At 38.1% G+C, this 23,473-nt stretch overlaps 2 protein-coding genes across 9 annotated transcripts in view; one reads left to right on the forward strand and one right to left on the reverse strand.

Moving 5' to 3' along the window:
* LOC142335775 (uncharacterized) overlaps nucleotides 1-23,473 on the reverse strand; it is a 72,168-nt gene that overhangs the window by 959 nt on the left and 47,736 nt on the right. For 5 of the 6 annotated variants that reach the window (XM_075384130.1, XM_075384128.1, XM_075384144.1 and 2 more), the window contains exons 6-8: nucleotides 21,625-21,675; nucleotides 21,466-21,486; nucleotides 18,552-18,665 (exon numbers count right to left, since the gene is read on the reverse strand). In XM_075384130.1, coding sequence (XP_075240245.1) covers nucleotides 18,552-18,665; nucleotides 21,466-21,486; nucleotides 21,625-21,675 — 186 coding nt within the window. The remainder of the gene's footprint in view (nucleotides 1-18,551; nucleotides 18,666-21,465; nucleotides 21,487-21,624; nucleotides 21,676-23,473) is intronic. The other variant, XM_075384151.1, reaches the window with a different exon arrangement.
* Nucleotides 268-13,464, forward strand: LOC142346202 (uncharacterized). 3 transcript variants are annotated; one of them, XM_075398717.1, is made up of 6 exons: nucleotides 268-1,410; nucleotides 2,817-3,005; nucleotides 5,005-5,300; nucleotides 5,632-6,163; nucleotides 6,534-6,858; nucleotides 12,966-13,464. In XM_075398717.1, the coding sequence occupies exons 1-6, from the start codon at nucleotides 675-677 to the stop codon at nucleotides 13,168-13,170; spliced, it is 2,283 nt and encodes a 760-aa protein (XP_075254832.1). In that variant the 5' UTR covers nucleotides 268-674; the 3' UTR covers nucleotides 13,171-13,464. The 3 variants fall into 3 exon arrangements, with proteins under 3 accessions (XP_075254832.1, XP_075254840.1, XP_075254847.1); XM_075398725.1 differs by having other exon boundaries at nucleotides 6,537-6,858; XM_075398732.1 differs by having other exon boundaries at nucleotides 2,820-3,005.

Below are 23,473 nucleotides of genomic sequence, written 5' to 3' on the forward strand. Positions count from 1 at the left end.
AACGTCGAATGAATTGCTCTCAAACGACAGGCGGGGCAATTTAATTTGTACGGCGTGTTGCTTAAGAAATGTTTTATGGATGCAAAAAAACGTTCGAACCTCGGGTTACTCTCTTTCGCTCATTGATGCCAATTTTGGCTTGTATATTTCCATGTTTATCGGATGACACAAATCTTTATCTTTGTAAACAACGTGAGATCGTATTCAACAGACAAAAATCCTATGCTTAGGGTCGGTCACACAATAACATCAAATGTACCCCAACTTGAAAGTTTTCATAATTTTTTAATCATGACATTAGTTTGAAGTGGAAAATTTAGAGAGCCATTCAAATTCTATATTTATACTACAACTCTACGTTTTAGTGTTGTTTATTAAACACCGGATTGACTTTCCATCTCAATTGGTGTTCTACGAGAGTTCACAAGGCTAACTAATTGCTTGTTATATATTCTACAAAGCCACTTTAAATGACTGAGCTAATAAAATTGTTTACCATCAAAGCTACGAAGGTGAAACCACCCCTTTAACAACAGCAGAAATAGCCAATTGTAACTAAATTACTTTCAATGGAATGTTTACCAAAAACAGTTGAATTTCACTAAATCAAAACCTTTCTTCATTCACGATTCTCAAAAACTGATCATCCTCAGGCAACCATTCTTTTAAAAAAAATGTCGCGTTCAAATTTAGCATCATCCGGTTCGGCTGACAAAACCAGTCGGGCAAATACAGCAGATGAATTTGATCAGATCGAACGAGAAATGCAGAATCTTCTAAAATCTCTGCAAGATAATTTTACAGACTCGGGAAACAAAACAGGAATGCAGGGATCTGGAAGACGGCCTGAATTATCCGAACGCGGCTCTTCGCGCACAAGAGTTATACAAAAACACGGACCTATAGCTTTTCAACGTAAGCAAAGCGCGCCAGACTTCAAAATGGCACCAATCACAGGACAGTTTACGTCACAAGAAGAAAAATTACGTAATAGGAGCCAAGAAAACTCAATTGACGAATTGGACGAGTTCCGACGTCGATTGGAGTTATTCGGTTTGAACGATAATGCTGTCACGTCCAATCAAAATGCATCTTTTCAGCAATCATCTCATGCAGAAACGCAATCTGAGTACAATTTTTCCAACTCGGGCATGGACAATTCTCGTTATTCAGAAGCGGATTTCACAGGTGATGAACACAGTAACGAAAGACGATACCAACTCAATGAAAGGTTGTATCAACCGTCGCCTAACTCGAAGTCACGCACAGTGAAAGATAGAAAGCGGGTGAACAGGAAAAGTCGATTAAGGAGAAATAATACAACACCGTCCAACCTTTTCCCACCACATTCTGATGACTATCGACGCTATTTTGAGTCTTCGAGAAGCAGTCATATTTATGAGCAAAACGGTACGGATGAAACAAATTACATTGATCTAAAATGAAAAACTTTTTCAATGTCTCATTCAACGTGACCTGAAATTTTTAAAAACTGCTCCCAAAACTTTCCGCCAAAAACCCAAATCTGCTAATTAAAAATATACAATTTAAAAAGCCTAAGCCTCAAACTTAATTTATGTACCAAGGAAGGAAAAAAACACTTTTTTCTCATTGTTTCCTTAAGTGGTTCTTTCATGTTAATATGCTTTTGAATGTCCTTTAACCAACCAATTCTGTTTTCTAAGTCATTTTAACACCAAAAATGACCAAAATGACAGGGGATCCCAGTGAGAAAAGATTAACGTGTATTGCATCAAAATTAGAAATACTGACCTAAAAAGTTTAAGTGTGCAAATTGCAGTTTTACATTCTACTGTACCACCCAACAAAGCAGTTTTTACACAATTACATTTTTGTTTCTATTGGATGCATTTTATGAGAAAGGATGCAAAATGGCAGAAGTCTTAACCGGCTGATAAATTGGAGGTATTTTTATGTACTTTTCTGAATAAATCGGGTAGAAAGTCAGATAATAGCCAATTTTACAGCTACACCACTTAGTTGAGTTTTGCATGATTCTTAATTAGAAATGAGTCTATACTTTTTTCTGGTTTTTAAAAAGTACCTTAGGTAGCCTTCCCACCATAGATATCATCACATCCATGGAGTTCTCTCGTACTGCTTGTTGTTCCAAACCGCCGAAATTTTTGGGGCGTAACGAATTTGCAAAAATGGGTATCAGACATGGGTATCATAATTTCCCTATGCACCATTCGCTGAAAATGTTTGAAAAAATTCTTTTTTTTTTAATCTGCAAACATGTAAATTAAACTAACCACTTGGTTAATGTTACATGTTAGAAATTTATTAATCAAACATTATTTTTTTCTAATTTATAACAAACTAAGGTTCGGTTTTCGTAAAATAATTTAATAAAAAATATGTTTAAATCCTGCAACTCTCTGTCTATTGGAACTCTTTCGTGTCGTTTAAGCATTTCCGCTGTAACTTTTTCTTAAATTTGGTCTTCGACGTTTCTTTTCTAATTGTAATTGGAAGTGTGTTCCATTTTCGAATGAAGTTACGAACAATTGAACCATTACTCCATTTTGACTTACATTTTTGTTCGAAGAAAAGGTTATGGGTTCGTTTGTTTACAATAATAGGCACGTTTTCTAAAAATCTGAAATGTTTATTAGAGCGATTTCTTGTTTGTTGGAGAATATTGAAAAACCTATTCAAAGACACTAACTACTGTTGCTGAGAGCATTTCTGAACATCGAAAACCACGACGTATTTAGATGCGTAACTTGTTATATTCAAAAATGAAACTGATCATGTTCTATTTGTTGGAAAAAGGCATGTATTAACTTCAGCAGATGACAACACCACAACTACAAGTGCGACCTCGGAGACCCTTTCTTTAGCTGAAGACGGAGAAGACGACACCCAATCCCTGTCAATCATTTCTAACAACAACAATGTATGGGAGAGTACTGCAACTGTGTCCTCTGATGATGAGTCCTCTTTGAACTCAAATGACACATCTGTCCTCAATATATCAGGTACTCCCCTCTGTCACAGTATAGACAAGTTAAGGAAATAAAAAGGCACTCGTCACTCCTGAATTGATTAAGTAGTGAGCAGTGGTGTCTCTAGTTACAAATTTCTCGTGATCAAACGCAATCAAGCAATAGTCAGTCATGCTCGGACAACAATGGTCATTGTCAACATGTAACTTTAAACGCATTTCCCGTGAGCTCTGACTGAACTAATTGATTCTGATTATGGCTGAGTCCTCAAATTTGCGGTTTTTAAAAATTAGCGTAGGTAACCTTCCCACCATAGATAATCACATCCATGGAGTTCTCTTGTAGTGCTTGTAGTTCCAAACAGCCAAAATTTTTCGGGGGGGGGGGGGGGGGGGGGGGGTTTACGCATTTGCAAAAATGACTATCAAAGAAGAGAACAGATGCAACAGGGCTATGATTTAGTACTCTTGAACAACTGGTCGATCTTTGAAGAGACTTTTCAATTTCTCCAACTCAACAAAACATGAAAACTGCGAATATTTTTGTTGGTTTGACTTTCAAACTTTATATAACCTTTAGTCCGTAGATGCGTTTCATACATAATAAACATGCAATTTTTACATCATGGAATATGTGTAGAGATATTCTTATAAGCTTTCCTGCAAAAATAGATACAGTGATTCATCCAAGGGAACATAGTAACAGAGAAATCTTAAACATCATTTTTCACTTTGTCATCCAAGAATGCTATTACAAAATGATTTCATATGTTCCTGAGAAAACTTAATGAACATTTAAAATACTTGAGATTGTTGATGTGAGCATAAGTTCAAAACATACAGAAAAATTTTTGGAACAATTTTATTTCCATAAAGATCATTCTTCTCAAATTATTGTTGGTTTCAAAATCATTATTTTCAAATTAAGGTCTCCATCTAAACTTTTAAAAACATTTCAATCTTTTAGATCAAAGTTGCTCTTTTAGATGAAAATTTACCATATTGGATTTTTCGATTAACTTTTGTGCTCCTAATTTTCGCATCTTATCTCTCTCATTCACAAAATTAAGCAGCAGAACTCAATTGACGCAGTTTGCTTCCAGAAGTCGAATGAAAATTATGCGGAAATTGGTGTCAGGTTTTCACTTTAAATCTTCATAGTGTTATATAATAACGTTTAACGACCACATTTTTTAATACTGCAGCAAAGTTATAGATACAAAATGGAAGCATCAGTTGAATTACGACAGAACCATAGTTCCTTTATCAAAAAACTCGATTTCATTTCAACTTTCATTTTATGTCCTATTTTGAAAACTTTTGCATAAAACTCTCAATCCATGCTCATTGAAAAGGTTTTCAAAAAAGGACCGGTAGAATAAGTATTTTGTTACCAATACTATTTATTTTTTTACAGGAAAAAAAATTATTTTCCTTATTCGTTACACTTTTATTAGCTCGAATGGTTTGCTTAATATAAGTACCGCATCAATTAGAATTTATAGACGTATTTTGATAAACGAAAAAAAGCATTTTGAAGCAATTGAAGTGACGAGAATTTTCGTTCTTGTGTTCAAAAGTTCATAGTTCTTGTTCACCTATCACCAGTGTTTACTTGAAAATAAACTGATTTAGTGATAAATTTTCATTTGAATTTTCCTTTCCCACAGGGTATGAATGATCATACCCGAAGGCTGCAAACTGACGAGTGGGCAGAGCAAATTGAAAAAAAATACTCTTTCCGAAATATTTTACAACTTAGTTTTTGTTTTAAAAAACCAATTATTATGGCCTTCAATGCTCAGCCTTTATATTATAGAGGAGCATTGCTATGTTAAATACATACCCGAGGATCTGCATTTTTTTATTTTTAGTCAATTTGATGGTTTGGCTTTATATGTACGAATGCACATAATTGATCCTCTTTGTAAAAATAAAACTATGATTGTACGACACGAACTTTCACAATTCTTTAACAAGTTTTACGGGCACATGTGATAAATATGCGACAAATTTGGTTCTTTCTCATCTAGGTAGCAGATACAGTTCCAGAACAGACCTGACAGAATCCACCATCCAATGCGAGCCAAAACCAAGAACGAACCGGAGCCAGTCTGCTGGAATATTCGCACCTATAAATTACGGTGGTATGCATTTTTTTGCAAGAGCCCAGACTCCAGAAAAAGACACGGTTTTTAGTTGTATTGTGTGCAAACAATCAATTGATGGTGAGAAGAAACAACGATTTAATGACGGTTGTCTTGAAGGTGTGAATGAAAAATGGGTTCACGAGGACTGCATGGATAGTGTTTGTCCAGTTTGTAACCAGGTAGGTCGACTAATAATATTCTGAGTTTTCGTTGCAAGCGTATTAAAAACGATGCGATACCTGCCAAGAAGGCATGAGAAAAGTTGTTGTATTTTTCTGATATGGATTGCAACTATTGGACTTGAACGTTTTTTCATATTTTTAACGTTTTTTATACGCTTCTAATAACATTTTTAGTCAGTATTTTTAAGTCTAAAAAATGAAAAAGGGAAGGCTAACCTTGCAACCTCTCCCGATAAAACGGTTCAAGTTGATATGGATCTGAACACGCTCTTCGGGAAACAACAGAACTAAAATCTAATTCCTCCAATTTCAGAAAACTGATTTGCAGGTTGTGTTTGCAATGGAAGAGGTTAGTGTGGAAGGTCAGAGTTACCACAGACAGTGTTGCAAGTGCACGTCATGTGGACGCTCTCTCACTACTGCAACTGCAAACACTGCAGGTTCCTGCATCTCTCTACACGCACAAGAACCCAAATCACCTGGAGGACCTATGACACAATTTGTTCAATCGGGGAACACTGGCGTAACTCATAGACGAAAGTCGTCCTGGCATAATAATGCTATGTACAGGAATTCGCCATCAACATCTGGCAGGACAACGCCAACTTCGCCTTACATTTCATCTCCCAAGAGTGGAATTTTTAGTTCATACGGAAGCAGGCTGTCATTGGCCGCTAATGAAGATGGCAAGAAAGTGTTGATGTGCTCGTTTTGCGTGAAGAGTAAACAGAAAAGAGAGAACAGCAATGGGGCTGCAAAAGACAGTGGTGTCCGAAGTACAGCAGGTGTGATTGACAGACGTCAGTTGTGGTACCAGAGGCGAAGTACGCCAGAGTTGTACCACCATGACCCAAGAAATGGTATGTGCAAACAGCGGGTCCATTCGACATATTCAGTTCAAAAATGTCTTCGGAAGGTGTTTAGACGGAAGCCGCGCAAAAAATAACATTTGAAAATGCTCTCCAATAAGGGTTGTGCTAATCGTTTTATATTTCGTGTCCAACATTCGAAAGTCAATTGAGAACGTAACCTGGAATGACTTCAATGAATTGAACTGAATTCATTAATAACTGTTTCAGTATTTAATGATTGGACAAACAATATTTAAACTATATACCCAGACCAAGAATTCAAGCCTGACCGTGAAAGATTACTAGTCTAAAACGTTACTGATCCGCCCATTATTCTTCACTGATTAAGGATATATCAATAACTTCTAGCTCTGTTTAGTAGGACGTCCATCACTCGTGAAACAGAGTTCAATGCCCTACCGTCAAATGTCATACACCAGTGACACTCCCCCAAATAGACGATCACTGGGCAGTGTCTTCCAAGCAGACATCCCGATGCCCCTCAGGGAACCGACTACCAGCAGAAATGGTAGTCGAGGTCTGGAGACCAAAAGTGCCTCTTATGGTAGAGTGGAGAACAGAACTGAGGACACGTTTGATTGTGTAGTGTGCGGGATAGAAATTCAATGGGATGAGTCTAGAGATTTTTTTGGAAACAGTTCTCAGCTCGCTCACTGGAGTTGCATCAAAAATATGTGTCCAGTGTAAGTCTCAGCCAGTAGATCATTAGATCAATACGGAAATGGAAAATTGAGACGTGGTTAGTTTAACAGTATGGATTTCGAATGAAATACTAAAGCAGGTCTCTAGTTTGTTTAGGGAAAAAGGAACCTATTATCCACTGTACTGCTCAAAACGACTCTCCGAAACTAGTTGAAGTGTCTATTTCTGGTGTTGAAACTAGTGGGAGCCTTCAGCCCCAAAAATTTGTCCCTATAACCCACGCACCACCTGCTCCACCGGATTCAAATGTCTGACTTTTTCCGGCAGCAGTCCCATCTAATGCAGTACCACTTGTACGTACATCTGCAAACTTATACACCGTACAACCGGCCCCGTTAATCAACCCTCATATCACTACATCGCTCCGCTCCTCTCATGTACAAGCAGCAGCAGGCGCTCAAAATTACGTAACATCAGACTTCATGCAAGCAAATCCATTTAGTTCTTCCACAGGTGCCGCCCCCACCTTTGTCACTCCGATCATTCCGCCAACGTATGGAGCTACCGTTCCAAATCCGTTGTGTTGGGGTGGCCCGCCGCATCCCACACCTTCGGCTCCTTCTTTGGACTCCGCGGATTTGATAAAGCAGTTGGCGGACGCAATCATTTGTAAGAAAAACAACCCATTGCCCGAGTGGAAATTGTCACAGTACAATGGTGATCCCTGCAATGGCATGAATGGTTCGGACACTTTAAAAGCCCCAAAGACTCACAGTCTTTGTCTGATGATGTCAAGTTAACATACTTAAAAACTCTTGTAACTGGAAAAGCTAAAACCGCCATCGCTGAGTTTGCATACTGTGGTGTAATGTATAAGGATGCACTTAAGACACTTGAACGTAAATTTGGCCAACCACAGGCAGTAGTCAGTGCACACTTAGACAAACTCAGCTCTTTTCCTCCACTAAACATGCACAAAAGTGATATCATAAACTATTCTGCAACAATTTTAAGTCTTGTTGGGGTCTTCAAATCACTTTGATATGACTCGGACCTTAAGAGCGCCTCACTTCTTAACACGGCTGTGCAAAAGTTGCCGCCCAATCTAAAAGAGTCTTAGTCACTCTTCACAGTGAAGAAACATTGGGTTAAGCCAACACTCCTTGACTTCAACGATTGGTTGAAGTAGAAGGCCAAGGCACACGACTTAATGAAACAAACTTCATCAAAGGCAAGAACTGAGGATAACACCAACTCAGTAGTAAAGACCAAAGATGCCTCAAGAACTTTTGCTGCTAATACGCAATCTAAGGGCACACAGAGACCAGCCTCAACATCGGCAACACCTCCAACCCCTCGCTGCATTGTGTGTAAAGGTAACCACCGCATCTGGAAGTGTAGGTTACTTAAAGAGAAGTCTCCCACTCAGCGAGCAAAGGTAGTGGCGGAAGCAAAACTGTGTTTCTCATGTTTGAGAGAAATGCATATGTTCAGGCAATGCCCAAATCTCAGGAAATGCAGAAAGGACGGTTGCAACAACTCCCATATTACACTTCTTCATGGAGCTGAGAGGGTTTATCCATCAAAATCCCCTTCAAACAACAATAGTAATTCTAATGCTGGCGCAAATCAAAGTAAACTTTCTAGTGTCCAATCATCGAGTAAGACCACTACTTTGTCATCTGTGAGTTATGTGAAAGGCTTCCTTCAGGTGACTGAATTACAGTTGAAGAGCTCTTCTGATAAAGATACCACGGCTTTAGTTTTGTGCGATACCACTTGCAGTAACTCTTGGGTGTCCAATGATCTTGCAAATAGACTTGGTTTGCACGGTACAGCATTGAAACTAACAGTCAAGGGTATAAATACCGAGGAGGTTGTAGACACTAAGTTAGTTGAACTAATTGTAACACCACGCGACAACCAAGCATTTGAACCATTTAAAGAAAGCCCTTACGTAAAGAAAGATTTGAATATATGCGCCGATGTCATCAACATTAAAGCACTTCAGGAAACATACCCGCACCTAGCAGTTCTAGAACCAGTTACATATTGCTATGGAATTATCGAGATGACACTTGGACAGGATGTGTATCATGCCATCCGCCCGATAGAGTGCTTCGCTGCCGACGAGAAGTGCTCACCCTTCGCTGTTCGCTTGCCCATAGGTTGGGTTCTAAGCGGCACTCTACCGTCGTCTTCAGGTTTAGTCTGGACTTGTTTTAAAGCAAATATGGAGCAGGATTTTGAACTCGCTAGCCAGGTAAAATGTTGGTACGACATGGAGTCGTACGGCGCACTTAGGCAAGTAGACCCTCGATCCGCCGTGGATGCACGTGCGCATGATATTCTTGAAAACACCACAGTGCATAATGGAAAAAGGTACAATATTGGAATGCTATGGGCTGAAGACAACATCGAACTGCCCAACAATTATTTCTCAGCGCTGGTTCAATTGAAATCTTTGGAAAAGCAGCTAACGAAAGATCAGACTTTAAGGGAAAAGTACTCGAATACCATCAAAGAGGAATTAGACAAGGGCTACGTAGTAAGGGTCAAAGATGCTCATAAATGGGAAAGTCGCTCGAAACGAGAGTGGTACCTACCACACCATCCCGTTAATAACCCGAACAAGCCGTGCAAGGTCCGTAGGGTACTAAACGGAGCAGCTAAATTCTACGGCGCATCTCTTAACAAGTCATTACTCACCGGACCTGACTTACTGGAAAACCTAATCTATGTACTCCTACGAATCAGACAACATCCATTTGCCGTATCCGCCGACATCGAGAGAATGTTCCTCCAAGTTGGAGTGTTACCATGTGATCAGCCATCATTGCTCTTTTTGTGGCGGGAGGACCCCACATCAAATGTTGCGGTACACCAGTATACACGCCACATGTTTGGGGCAAAAGATTCGCCCATCTGCGCCAATTATTCACTTCAACGCACGGCAAGTGATAATTCTAAGCAGTACCCAGAAGCTGCGAAAGCCGTCCTTGAGAACTTACATGGACGATTACTTAGACTCAGTGGAATCCCCCGAGAGGGCCCTCATTAGGTTGAAGGAATTGGTACATCTTCTCCATCTAGGTGGCTTCAAGCTTTCTAAGTTTGTAATCAATGTACCAGATCTGGCTGACCAAATTGATGCGTCTGCTCAATCCACGGAATCGAAGGTCATCGTTTCATCCAAGGAGGAATCAATGCACGTGCTTGGCCTTAAGTGGGATCACAACAACGATACTCTGGTTGTGAGTAGGGGTACTAACAGCGCCATCACGAAAAGTTTAACACAGCGCTTGGTCCTAAGTCTTGTGTCAAAGGTCTACGACCCAATTGGTCTTGTCGCACCGTTTACTGTTGGTGCTCGGTTAATCTTGAAAAACATTTGGCGTGTCAATGGACAAAGTTGGGATGATGAGTTACCTAAAGACACAGTTGACAGATTCCTTACCTGGTGTGTTGAACTGCCGCGGTTAGCTGAGATCACTATACCGAGAAGTTACTTTTCAGGACCATTCCAATATCTTGAACTCCACATGTTTGGTGATAGCTCGCAAGAAGTATTCAGGGCACTAGGTTTTCTTAGGGCTCAAGTAACTTGCACCTCCGGGGAGATTATAACAGAGCTGGCGTTTGTCTTGGGCAAGGCCCGTTTTCCACCTATTAAAGTAATGACAGTTCCTAAGTTGGAATTACAAGCCGCTCTCCTCGCAGCCCGTTTAAAAAGGGAAATCTGTCAAACATTAAAGGTAACTGTGGATAAAGTCTTTATGTGGACAGATAGTACCATCGTCTTGCAGTGGATAAACTCAACAAACACCACATCTTCATTGCAAATCGTGTTAGTGAAATCCTGGAGAACACCAGCGTTGACCAATGGAACCACGTCGCCACTTGTGATAATCCGGCAGATGCTGGCACGCGTGGCATGTCCGCTGAAGCTTTGCAATCAAGTAGCTGGTTGAGGGGTCCTGACTTCTTGAGAACTAAGCAATTCCCTTTTGTGCCAAATACTGACGTTGTTGATAACATCAAGCTCGGCGTTGCAACCAAGAAACAACATGATGACTCCATCTCATCTCTAGCCGCATCCGTAACCAAGCCCCCTAAGGAACAAAGCATTATTCTAATCCCGTTTGATAAGTTCAGTTCTTATCAAAAACTACTTCGTGTCACCGCATATGTGCTCAGTCTTTTACCATCTCATGAAATTTACCGTACCGTAGACGGCAGCATAGCCGACCCTGTTGAGCTTGACGAAGCCGAGCGTCATCTCCAGTACTTGGTTCAGGGAGAGTCCTTTAATACTGAAAGAAAGGATCTTCTTGACAACAAATCCGTTAAGAAGAGCAGCCGCATTGCTCAGTTTACTCCGTTTATTGGTCTTCATGGTCTCGTCCGTTCTTCTAGTCAACTCCGACGGCTAGCGGAAATTGACTTTGACACTAAGCATCCTATCGTGCTGGATGCGCGGCATACTTTTGTTAATTTGTTTCTGCGGCATACTCATTTGAAGAACCATCATCAGGGCATCGATTACTTAAGGTCAAAAGAACGAGAAAGTTCTGCCATCCTAAAACTACGTCCCACACTGCGTTGCATCAAATCAAACTGCGTCTTGTTTTGAAAGTTCCGTGCAGCAACCATTCAACCTATCATGGCAGAACTCCCAAAGGAGAGACTCGCATACCAGTATCCTCACTTTACCAACAACGGGGTTGATTACTTCGGCCCATTCTACGTCACAGTTCGTCGGACTACCGAGAAGAGGTGGGGATTTCTCTTCACTTGTCTCACTACTCGTGCTGTCCATGTTGAAGTCGTCCCATCCATGGACACTAGTTCCTGTGTAATGGGAGTGGAGCGGTTCGTCTCCCGTCGGGGTACTCCTGCTATGATTTGGTCGGATAATAGTACGAACTTCATTGGAGCGGAGAAAGAGCTCCGTGAATGTATCGAAAAATGGAATACACTGAACATTGCCGCCGAACTTGCACAGAAGGGCATTAAGTGGAGGTTCAATCCGCACAGTGCGCCACACCAAGGTGGCATCTGGGAGAAGTTGGTCCGTAGTTTTAAGAGGGTACTGTACACCATCCTCGGTACACGGCGCCTCACAGACGAGGTGTTGAACACTACTTTTTGTCTTGTTCAACACGCACTAAACGCACGTCCGTTAACGCCCGTAAGCGCCGACCCGTCAGACTTAGGCTCAATAACACCAAATCATTTTCTACTCGGTAACCAAGCAACCGGAATTCCGTCTATCGTTGGCGTCGACGAGTTCGATCATCGTAAGCGGTACGCCCGTGCACAGTCCTACGCCAATGCAATTTGGACACGTTGGCTTAAGGAGTATGTACCTGCGCTGAACCGTAGATCTAAGTGGCAGACGCCTGCCGAGCAGCACCTCAAGGTTGGTGATTTAGTTTGGATCGTTGAAGAAAGCAACCCTAGGGGTTACTATCCAACTGCTCGGATTGAAGAACTCCGTTACGGCTCCGACAGCGTTGCCCGCTCCGCCGTCGTACGCACGTTGTCAGGATCGCTCGTCCGCCCACTCGTTAAGCTTGTACCAATCCTCCCAACATTTTCTATCGGGCCGGAGGATGTTGCTGAGTAAATAAAAGAGCAGCAAGGATTGAAATAAGCATTTAAATAAAGCGGGAAATGAACAATCCATTTAAAGCGCCATTTAAGCAGCGAGAAAAGATAACGTAATTTCATAACCAGGTAAGCCTTACAAAAAGATTGAATGCACATAAAATCTCTTCTATTTGGCATAGAAAGCTCGGAAAAAGTTCGTTTAGCATAAGTTTAGCATAAAAAGTTCGTTTGAGCCTACTAATATACTAAATCGATTGCGCTCTTTTTAGGCTGAATATTTTTATGTTTCGAAAACGTATTGGTGACCAATCTCAGCTCAGACAATTACCTGCTAAAAAAGATCAAGCTAGATTTGCCTGTAAGTAAACGATGCTTTTTTGCCTTGATACGCATTGAATACAGTTGCCTTAACGTTATGATATAGACTGCTTATATGAATTAAAATTCAGATAGTGTGTTCTCACCTATACCGAAAAAAATGAGAGTCGGTTACCATCTCTCAGTCTCAAGTGGTTTTGTTGTCGTGTTGTTTTAGATGTTCAGGAGTTGTTCATGCACAAGAAGGGTGGAGTTCTCACGGACGAATGTACCACAAACTGTGCTTCAAGTGCTGCAGCTGCGGGTCTTCAATCTCCAAAGGGAGCGAGACAGTCAAAAGGGACAGTAGGGATGGTGTCAGACGCTTGTATCACCATAGATGCATCACTACTGCTATTCTCAAGAACTGGACCACCAATTAATCAAGTGGTTTTAAAAAACTCAAATCGTGCGATGGTAGAACCCAGGCTTCTCTTTCGTGGTTTATATTTAGTATCTAGTCTATCTTGAACTCAGTAGACGAAAGGCTGCTCTCTCGTGGTTGATATATAATATCTGCTCTATCTTTCAGCTTCATGTTTTGCTTACCAATAGGAGATTGTTGAGAAAGTATTCTACCACTTTTGTTTCCAGGCCGTAAAAAAGCTTTGAAATGCAAAGTAGCTGATGTAAATATCAAATTATCTCGAAGGATCTGAAATGAAAATCTGATGGACCAAAATTGGAAATAAAAAACAATTCAACATCGATATACTCCAATCTCGTTGAGCGAGCTTAGACCGACAGAATTTGGTCCACAGACAATTCAAAACTATATCCTGTTCTGAACACGAACGACTAAAATCGGATAAACTACTCTCAATGGTGTTGCGCTGGCTATGGTTTCTTTAGGATAGTTTTTTAGTTTCCCAGAGTAAGGGCAGAAAGGGCGGGGTCCAAAAAACTGCCTTTTACACCATTAATTTATGCCTCCTCAGAAGCTTAAGTTAAACCAGATAAGACTAGTGAAGACCGCTTAGACCTCAATTTCTTCGTTGAAAAATCTTTGTTAATAAAACATCCAAAAGATTTTGGCAAAAAAATTTTTGGCAACTCCGCGATAATGTAGGAGCAAAGGAATCAGGAGTTCAGGAGAAAATATTATCTGAATTGATATTAACTCTATTCGAGATTGTTCCTGCTAATTTTGTTCGTTTTTTGCCATCATTGTGAAATGGAATGTCTCCCAGCAAAACCGAGTTCATGAAATTTTTTTGGAAATATAGAGAATTGAAATGTTTTTATAACTTTCAAGCGAGTTCTCTCTTGAGTTTTGAACCTCCAGATTGGTGTCCAAATAAGTTAGAGTTTAGTTCTTGAAAATTTCCGGCAATTCGAGCTCAGCTTCGTGCGCAAGGACTCTCGGCTTTGAGTCCTAGTAAATCTTAGAATTCCCAGAGTTCTACTCTAACAAACACTTAGAGTTGAGGTCCAAAAAGCTGCAAGACAATTTTTTAATCTGTGTCACCAAATTGTACCATTTCTGCAGGCGATAAGTAAGATTGGACAGGTTGTTTAAAACACTGCAAACGATTTGCGTGATCCATTTTTTTGCTTACAGATGTTGTTGAACTTCAATTAATATAAATTGCAAAAATTAAAAAGCATTGACGTTTCAATAATATGAAATTCAAAAACTAAATTAGTGAGAAAAATCTCCTACAACTTGAAAAATATCGCTGCCTTCTTTCTTAAAAATTTTTGTCAGGCCCTGTATGACTTAAAGTAAGACCTTTTTTCAGGTATGACAATATACAGATAATTGCATTATTATGATAACGTATGATATAATATTGTGATAGTTTATAGACGTATTGTTTAACCAAATCTGAGAAAACCCTTTTCGTGAGAAGAACCAAAAAAAAAACAATTTTAAAGTATCCGAATTGATCACAGCGTTTCCATTTGCTCTAGAGCTGATCTTAATTCAAAGTATTGCCTTACAGTTGGGAAATGCACAAAAATTTACAGCCCGTTGCCCACGTTTAGTTTTTTAGAAGAAGAAGTCCTTACCGAGATCGCGACAAGCAATGCAATTTTTCGAGACCAACACACTAATTTTGTTGTTAATATACGCTAAGAAAAATTGTACGTCACAAAAGTGCAGAAGAATCAGGACAAAAATAGTTGCAATAAATTGAGATCAGTTGGAGATAAGATTGATTAAACAACTTATGAAAACTATGAGCTTGATAATTAGAATACAAAATGCAAAAATTTTAAATCAGCAAAAACACTTTCAAAAAATTATCTCAACCTCAAAAACAATGAATATGCTCGCGAATGTGCGCTGGCGCTTAATGTTTTGAACCCGCTTCTCCACATTTCAATTTCCTTGTCTAACAATTGAGTAAGAGATAGGAAACAGAACCACTCACATACTTTTCCAAAAATAATAGGTGCATGGAAAAAAATCGACACTTTAAAACGTTAAATAAATTAAATAATGGGGCTTAAGAGGAACATTGGGAACTGCCGTTAAAGCCACCACGAGACCAGAGAAGAACACGAAAACAAAACAAAAGCCAGCGTCAAAGCTCGATATTTAAATAAATTTACTAGCAAAGTAAAAACATCAAATAAAAACCACAGCCAAACATTATTTCACTACAAAGCAGACAGGACCTGTCCTTAATAAGAATAGGCAACAAGTCAACAAAAAGAGGCAAAGTCAAAATTTCATTACTCTTTTGAAACCAAATAGCGTCAAAAATAAAAAAAACATCAGCGTTTAACTAAAAAATAATATGGTTTTACCTGCAATTCAGCAGCAAACCTCGCTTTTTTAGGTACACTAAGACGTAAAACTACAAAAGGATCCATACAGAAAAAGCTCAAAAAACATAAATACAACAACTCGAAGTTATGAAGCCAAGGAAAGCATAAACTAATAAAGGAAACGATTGTATATGTCGAAAGAACAAGAAATAACGAGCAGTATCAAATGCTCAAAAGTTTTTCATAAGAAACTTATAGTCAAATTCAGAAAACAAATCGTTGTAAAAGCGAAGAAGATAAATTTAGTGTTTGCAACACAAGAAATTGGATGGAGACCTGTAACGAATGAGACTAAGTTGCAAGTTCGAAATTGTCAATTTTGAGAAAAAAACAACAGTTACTAATACCATCAGATGTCATTTGAGGTAACCTAAATCACTTATATCTCAGTTGCCAGAATACGTCTTAATACAGAAAGGATAAAAAAAGAAAATTCACAAAATTTGCGAGAAAAGCAATGAAGCCATCAAAAACGTTGACAATTTTATTTCTGACAGCGTTAAATAGGTTCAGCTGGGGCCCTGTCAACAGCAAGGGGCTTGTGGCTCATATTATGAAAAAAGACCAAAAAATAACGATAAAAACAGGAAAACGTCCAAACATCTCTACTATGTAAACTCTTAAAATCAAAGTCGTCAAATCAAAACATTAAACCAAAAATTGATGAGTTTTTGTTTTACTCGAACTCAGATAAAACCTGTCCATTATTGGGACAATGTTAAAATTTGAAAGAAATATTGGTACTGATATTTTTCAAACAAGTACATTTAAAGTCACAAGATGCGCCACAAAACCGTAATTCAAATTAAATATGATTTCATAAGACAGAAGATGGGACAAGTCATGAACAAATCTGAGCCACAACTTTGCAGAAATAAGCTTGAAAAGTTGGAAAGATCCAAAATTCAACTAAATTTTCAAAAGATCGACATTCGAAAACATAAGAGCGATTAGGTACGCATTGAAAATAATAAAAACTCACTAATGACTTATTGCACCCTTAATTATTGAGAATCTGTCATAACACTACAAAAACTACAAATTCCGGTAAAAATGATTGAAACTCATTAACTCATCAAGAATTCAAAAGAAATTTACAAAGTCACTCGAGTCTTGAAAACCATCAGCTGACTCTGAAAATACAATATGGGCTCCTTGGGTCTAATTTGAACGTAAAAGAAATTTTTTCATCAATTGAACTTCTGAATGCAAACAGACTGTTCTGTGATGGGGGAAAAATTTTGCAAAAAGTTTCTTAGAACAGAGATCCCAATACAATCCGAATCCATTTTGGTTTTAAAAATCTAAGAAGACACCAAAACTGACCTTTTATCGCTAAATGGCTTCATTCCCATCGGTTGCGTGATACATAACTTGTGCGCAAAAAATCTGAATATCAAAATGAATTTGTTTCGCATAAATATCGATAAAGTAGAGAAAAGACGGATAATTGTTAGTTACAGAACAGTTTCGTTGGAATTAGGTAAAAATAGCCCTCATTTGAGTAAACAAAGAATGTTTCGGTGTTTTTTGTATCTTCTATGGCCACATTTGGACAAATTAGGGTGAAGAAGCAAAATTAGTGGCTTTTTAATGAGAACCCTAAAAAAATGATGACATTTCAAAAATTTAGCCAACATTTTAACTAAATGAGTAATTTCAGCGACACTTCGTTATGTTTAAGAATTAAATCAACAACTTTATCGTTACCAATTACATGATTTTTGAGCTAACATTACGTGAAAAATGTGAAAAGACCAACAAAATTACGGTAATGCCAGCAAAACGTTTAAATCTCGATAATTCCTCAGAAAAGCACGAAATTCAAAACCTCCTTTTAATTTGATATGTTACCCTTCACAAGTTTTCTAAGGATACTACTCACAACTCTGCACGATGGATATATCAATCAGCGAAAAGTGACTTCACAAAAAAAAGTTGAGCATAGTTCTTTCCCACACCAAGGTGAAATCGGAACAAAAAGCTATAAATATACTCTTCTTAAACATTTTTCAGAGATTGAGAAGCCTCAATCTTAATGCATGCACTGTTTTTTTGTCAATACTTATACGGAAAGATACTTTTCTCCATAATCGACTGTAAAGAGGCAGCACATGAGCTCACATGCGAAAACCAACATCGAAAAAAATGTTTTGGATATTTCTCACAAGACTGAAAAATAGCTCTGCATCGAAAAATCTCGGATATATCATCACAAAATTAGTCATGAGGGAGCCAAAAAAGGGACACAGTTACATAATAAATTGTGTATTTTTATACAATTCTCCCGGCCTTAAACTCCTGGCTTTTGGCGTGATTCACACGAAAAAATTTCGTGTGAATTTTGGCGTGTAAAACTCCAATTTTTCTTGTAAAAATACGATTTTTCGCTTAAAAAACACACAAAATTCTCATGTGAAAACACACGATAAATCGCGTAAAATTGATATGGTTTCTCATGTTTTTAAGTATTTATCGTGTTTCCACATGAGAATTTCGTGTTTCAGCGAAAATTCGTATTATTTACAGAAAAATCGGATTTTTTTCACAATTTTTCCTATGGATCACGCGAAAAACCATGAGCTTAAGGCCGAGAGAATCGAGAAAAAATCGTGTAAGTTTACACGAGATAGTTTTAGAGCATTTGATATTGAGCATTTTATGAAATTTTATAATCAAGCTCAAACTTTGAGTGCGTTATCAACTTCATGAACTTCGCCGACCCGTTATAAAAGCAATTGACTTAAGCCATGCTTTCGTTTCAGCTTTCATTGAACTTATTGTTTAATGTTTACTAAACTGCTGCGGTTAAAATGCAAAGTCGTAAAACAAATAATGCTTATATGGCAAAAGCATTTGGATGTTTTTGCCGCTTTTATATGGAATCATAAACATAATATTCTCAGATTTCTTGCCTCACCGTGCTGTTTTTTCCCTAGTTTCTATCGAGGGGTTGGTGGGCATTGTTTATGTTTAAATAGCTCACCTGTTTCTGATTGACTATTTTGCTTTGGCTCTTGTAGTTGCCTCTGTGGTCTCAGTTTGAAGTAGAATGCAGAACTGTAATTAGCTGTATGACTTCCAGCAGTCAGATGGTTTTCTAAAACCCAAGATCTACGTTTTCGCGAAATCAAAAATCATCATTCAAAAATACTGTTGCGGGAGTAAAGAGGGTATAAGTGAGAAAGACACCTGCATAAAGTTTTTATTTCAAGACCAACAAGATGTCTCTTGTTGGTAACAATTTTCAATGTGAGATAACCAAAATTTGAGTTTAACTTAATGCTAATTAAATGTATTAGATTCAAACTTTCTAAAATTTATCGATAGAAGCTTTCACAACTCGGCCATCAGTCACTTGCGATTGTTTATGCTACAACAATTTTTCCAAAGTATAAATCTATAATTCGTCAAAACCCCAGAACCTGCTTTTTAGCTGTGCAAGATCTGAGAACTAAACCATGCTGTTGGGGTTCAAAGCAGTCTCTTCTCACCTATAGTTTACACAGAAGATCTATTGTTGAAGCCAAATTTTTGTGGAGTAGCAATTTTCCTATCCAAAACTTTTACTGTTTGTCATCTGAAATTTTTTTCTCAGAGAAAGCTAAGCATGATTTTTTATGCAGAATGCCTTATGAAGTCTAGCTCAGGAAAAACATAATGCAATGAGTGCTGATAAAACAATTAGTAGCTTTTTGAAATGTATTGCACTAAAGCTTCTAAAAAACTTTTGCAAAAATTTCTGAGACACTCATTAGAAAACTCGGGAATAACAGAGAGCAAAATTAGCGAATTGTATTTTAAAATAAATGCTCAAAGAAGTAATTACACATTCTCATCGACAACATTTTTTGCAAAAAAGCCCAAACGAGATTTTAGGTGTTTACTCAAGCTCGAACTGGATAACGTCGGACGAATAATTCTCATACAACTGGCAAGCAGTTGGCTTCATCAAAAGCTAGCTGTAGTTTAGGAAGGCTAGCTTCAGTTCAATTAAAGGGGCGCGGGCTGAGATCGGCGAGTGTCAAAAAAGCTCACGGGGGGCACGAGGGGAGGGGAGCGCACGGAGGAGAGACGAGCGCAAGTTGTCTCCAAAAATATTTTGGTGGATTGCATGCAGAGTCTAGTAAGCCAAAAGGCTCTAAGATCCCCCTTAATGCCCCCTAGGTGTATCACGGTTTTTGAAGATTAAAATTCAAAAGGGTCGGTAAAAAAATTGTTCGAGTGCAAAATTGCATTAAAAAGATCACAGGAATAATATAGTTGCTATAAACATTGTTTGACAGCAATTAACAAGAGTTTTTCTTAATCTCTCTTTCTGTCTCTTCTCAAATATGTGTCAAATGATTAGTATTGTTGTTTCACAGCATCACTTTGTTATTGTTCTCTGCAGATTATGTAAAGATTGAAGAGACCATGATGAAAAATTCATTCAAATATAGATTTTGTTGAATTTTGGAAAAATATATATGAAATCAGGATCACTTTGTACTTTCTCAGCCTTGGAATTCGATTAAAATAGGTGAAAAACTCTAGTTTACTCGTTTTTTGTTGATGCAATAACCATTAGACAAGAAATTCATGTAACGTTCAATCCTGTACAAAGTGCAGTAATTCATGTAATAGCTACTCTTGTAGCAACACAATTTCAACTTAATGTTTCTAGGTTTAAGTTTATTTTTAGCCGAATAGTTAGCCATTGAAAACATGACTGTTGCATGAAAACACTATCTGCCTGTGTAGTTCCTCGCAATTCAAGCGAGCTTACTCATTCCGCTTGCAGACGTCTCAGATTCCACAACAATGTCTTAGTTCGGAGGAATCTGTTATTCCAGATTAGAATGGATTGTCGATAAATCAAACTAATCACTTAATCAATCAATGACCAAGTCCCACTTGAACACAATACACCTTTTACACACTTATTGTTCCTCTCTTCAGTAAGCTCTCAAAGATAGAATTGAATCATCGTGCCTTAAGCATAGCCAAGCATAGCCTACAGAAGCATCTACTGAATTGCGTAATAAGAGACAGAGCAATCGAGCAATCAATAGAATGGAATCAATAAAACAATAAAGCACACACCCACGCACTTCTAATCCTAGTCATTGCTCAGACACCGCTAAGCTGTCTCTAATCTGAAATTGCTGTCTGAATTGAAATAAAAAGATGCCATATGCATATTAGAAATACTGTCTGGCGAGGAAAAAGAGGAGTGGGACGGCGGAGGGGGGGGGGGGGTATCGGAGAATGACAAAATTAAAAATTAAGTATTGAGTTAAGGGGGTTTGGGGGGGGGGGGTCTTGCAATCATTTTGTGCATTAAATTTCGGTTATCATTTTTTCACATTTAACCAGAAATTGTTGCAAACTTGGCCGCATAAGGGTTTGAATGCGGGAAACAAAAGCACAACATGAAAGAAACTGATAACATCAGGGCTGAAAGTTTTCATGGTGGTGTTGGTGATGAAAAATTGTGGGTTGTAGGGTTAAAAGGGTCGTGGGTGTGTTGATGGATTATACATATGAGTGAGTCAGGACTAGAGGTAAAGGGGGAGAGAGAAGGGGGAAGCAAGCCCATTTCCTCAAGCTAAGCACCCTCTCCAAATTGTCATCATTACCATATATGGCTCAATAATTTCAACTGAAAGGCATCAGTTACGCGAAGTTCAACTCCAGTGCTACTAATGCATTCATATTCCACACACCAGAATGTTCACACATAACACAAGGACATTTGGCAAACAAATGGCAATAAAAACCAGTCAGACATTTGAATAAACGCTTTCAGCAATACTTGAAGCAAATGAAATGATTTATTAGCAGGCAAAAGCAAACTCAAATGGTTAAGAGTTAGGGATAGATAGCCAGTCTTAAATCTGAAGTCAAGTATAGCTTACCTTTCTCTAGGGCTTTACGAACTAAAATTCAAATGTTTTATCACCAGAAACTCGACACCAAGTTTGCGCTGTTGTCAATTTTCAGCTATATTGCAGGTATCTTGTAGGTCTTGAAAATGTTACAAAAAATTTCAAAAAATCAGAAACGGCAGTGCATACCTGCTACAATTTCTTCGTGTATTGGCAAGTGCAGGTGAGCAGAACCAATGTCTGAAACAAAAGAAAGCAATTATTGCAACCATTCACCTCGATAAAAACTACAATGATTGCAAATGTTCTTGCATCACTTCTGCAAAAAGGCAGTTATTTCATATCACTTCAGGTAACCGTATCTTGTACGTCGCCTTGCTTAGTGCTAAGACACCCATTTTAAAATTTTCACATTCAACCAGAAATTGTTGCAAATTTGGCCGCATAAGGGTTTGAATGCGGGAAACAAAGGCGCAGCCCTGAAAAAAACTGATAACATCAGGGCTGAAAATTTCCATGGTGTTGTTAATAAAAACTACACCTCCCCGGGTCGAGGTGTCACCGCTAAAATTCGCTAAAATATGTAAGATTTTTGGTGAATTTGAGTTAAAGTGTAAGATTTGCGTTCGATGCGATGAAAAAACTTTTGAGCGGTGAAAATTTTCGACGCTAAAAACGCAAATCTTACAAATATTCATCGCGCTAATCTTATTCACAGGAAATATTGAAGTAAGTGACGAATGGCGCAGTGGAATAAAAAGTTGTTGACATTCAGGAGGTGAGAGGTTCGAACCCGTGTACGAGAGTTTTTTTGTAAGAAATCCGGTGAATGCGGTGAAAAAAGTTATCATCGCTAAAGCCGCAAAAGTTCACCGCATTCAACGCTAAAAGATGCTTCTGATTTGCATAAAATTTTGAAAGAATTTACATGTAAGATTCTTGAAATATCAGGTATACACGTCGCACCATGCCTCAATGCGAATAGTTACATAAAGTTAACTCAAAAATGGTTCAACTCTACAATTTTATTATTACCGAAATAGTGTTTTTTAGAAATGAAACTTGTGGTTTCTTCCTACCGAAGCAACAACCAATAACACACATGACAAGTTGATCTAAATTGTAGTCAGCTAGTTTGATCAAAATCTGCAAGACATCTAAACTACAAAAAACTTAATAAACTTTCCTGCTGGTGCCTGTTTTGTTGCTGCAGAAGGGTGCCAATAAAATTGAATTTGGCATTTTAATCTTACAAAATTACAAAATGAAAAACCACAGAAAGAGCAATAAACTACTGTTTCATTTGTTCAATATACTAACTACAAACAATTTGCAATTTTATGACCAGTTTCATATTTTTATTAAACATTTAGTGTTAGAGCTACATCTATGGTATGCTTGTACATCAGGTTGGTTTCATTTTTCGTTCATTTAATTTTTGCAAAATTGTTGCAAATTTCAAAATGTTAGATTTATTGTGGCGTAAATAGCTAATTATAAATTCGTCCAAAAAACTAAACTTTTACATAAAACTCTCTTATAGATTGTTAATAAACTGCGTAAGCAATTAAAAATCCAAATCAAAAAGAATATATGATGTATAGTATCAAAAGGTTTCTCAGATCATTTACATCGTATGATTATAATATCATTATTGAGAATTGCTCTCTTACTATAAAATGTGTAGTGTTCATAAAATTTGTAGAGTGTTTAATATTACAAACTTTTGAAAATAATGTTTTAGGTGATCTTGGGGAACCCCCCCCCCATAAAATTTAAACGGATAGCTTTAAAAACTAACAGCGACAATTAATCTGTGCGCCGAGTAAAAATTCTTCCATAATTTATACAGGAAAAATTTTTCCTGCAAAGCATTCTGTTGTGCTTCATGATATACATCTTTTTCCAACATGATGATATTTTATCTATCTTTTTTTAACCCTTCTAACTCCTCATATTGATATATTACATTTTCACATTGCTCAAACCCATGCATGATAACCCAGCTTGTACAGATTGTACCAGCAGGTTTTTAGGA

The sequence above is a fragment of the Convolutriloba macropyga genome, chromosome 1, assembly GCF_964194025.1.
Source record: "Convolutriloba macropyga chromosome 1, txConMacr16.3, whole genome shotgun sequence".
NCBI lineage: Eukaryota > Metazoa > Xenacoelomorpha > Acoela > Convolutidae > Convolutriloba > Convolutriloba macropyga.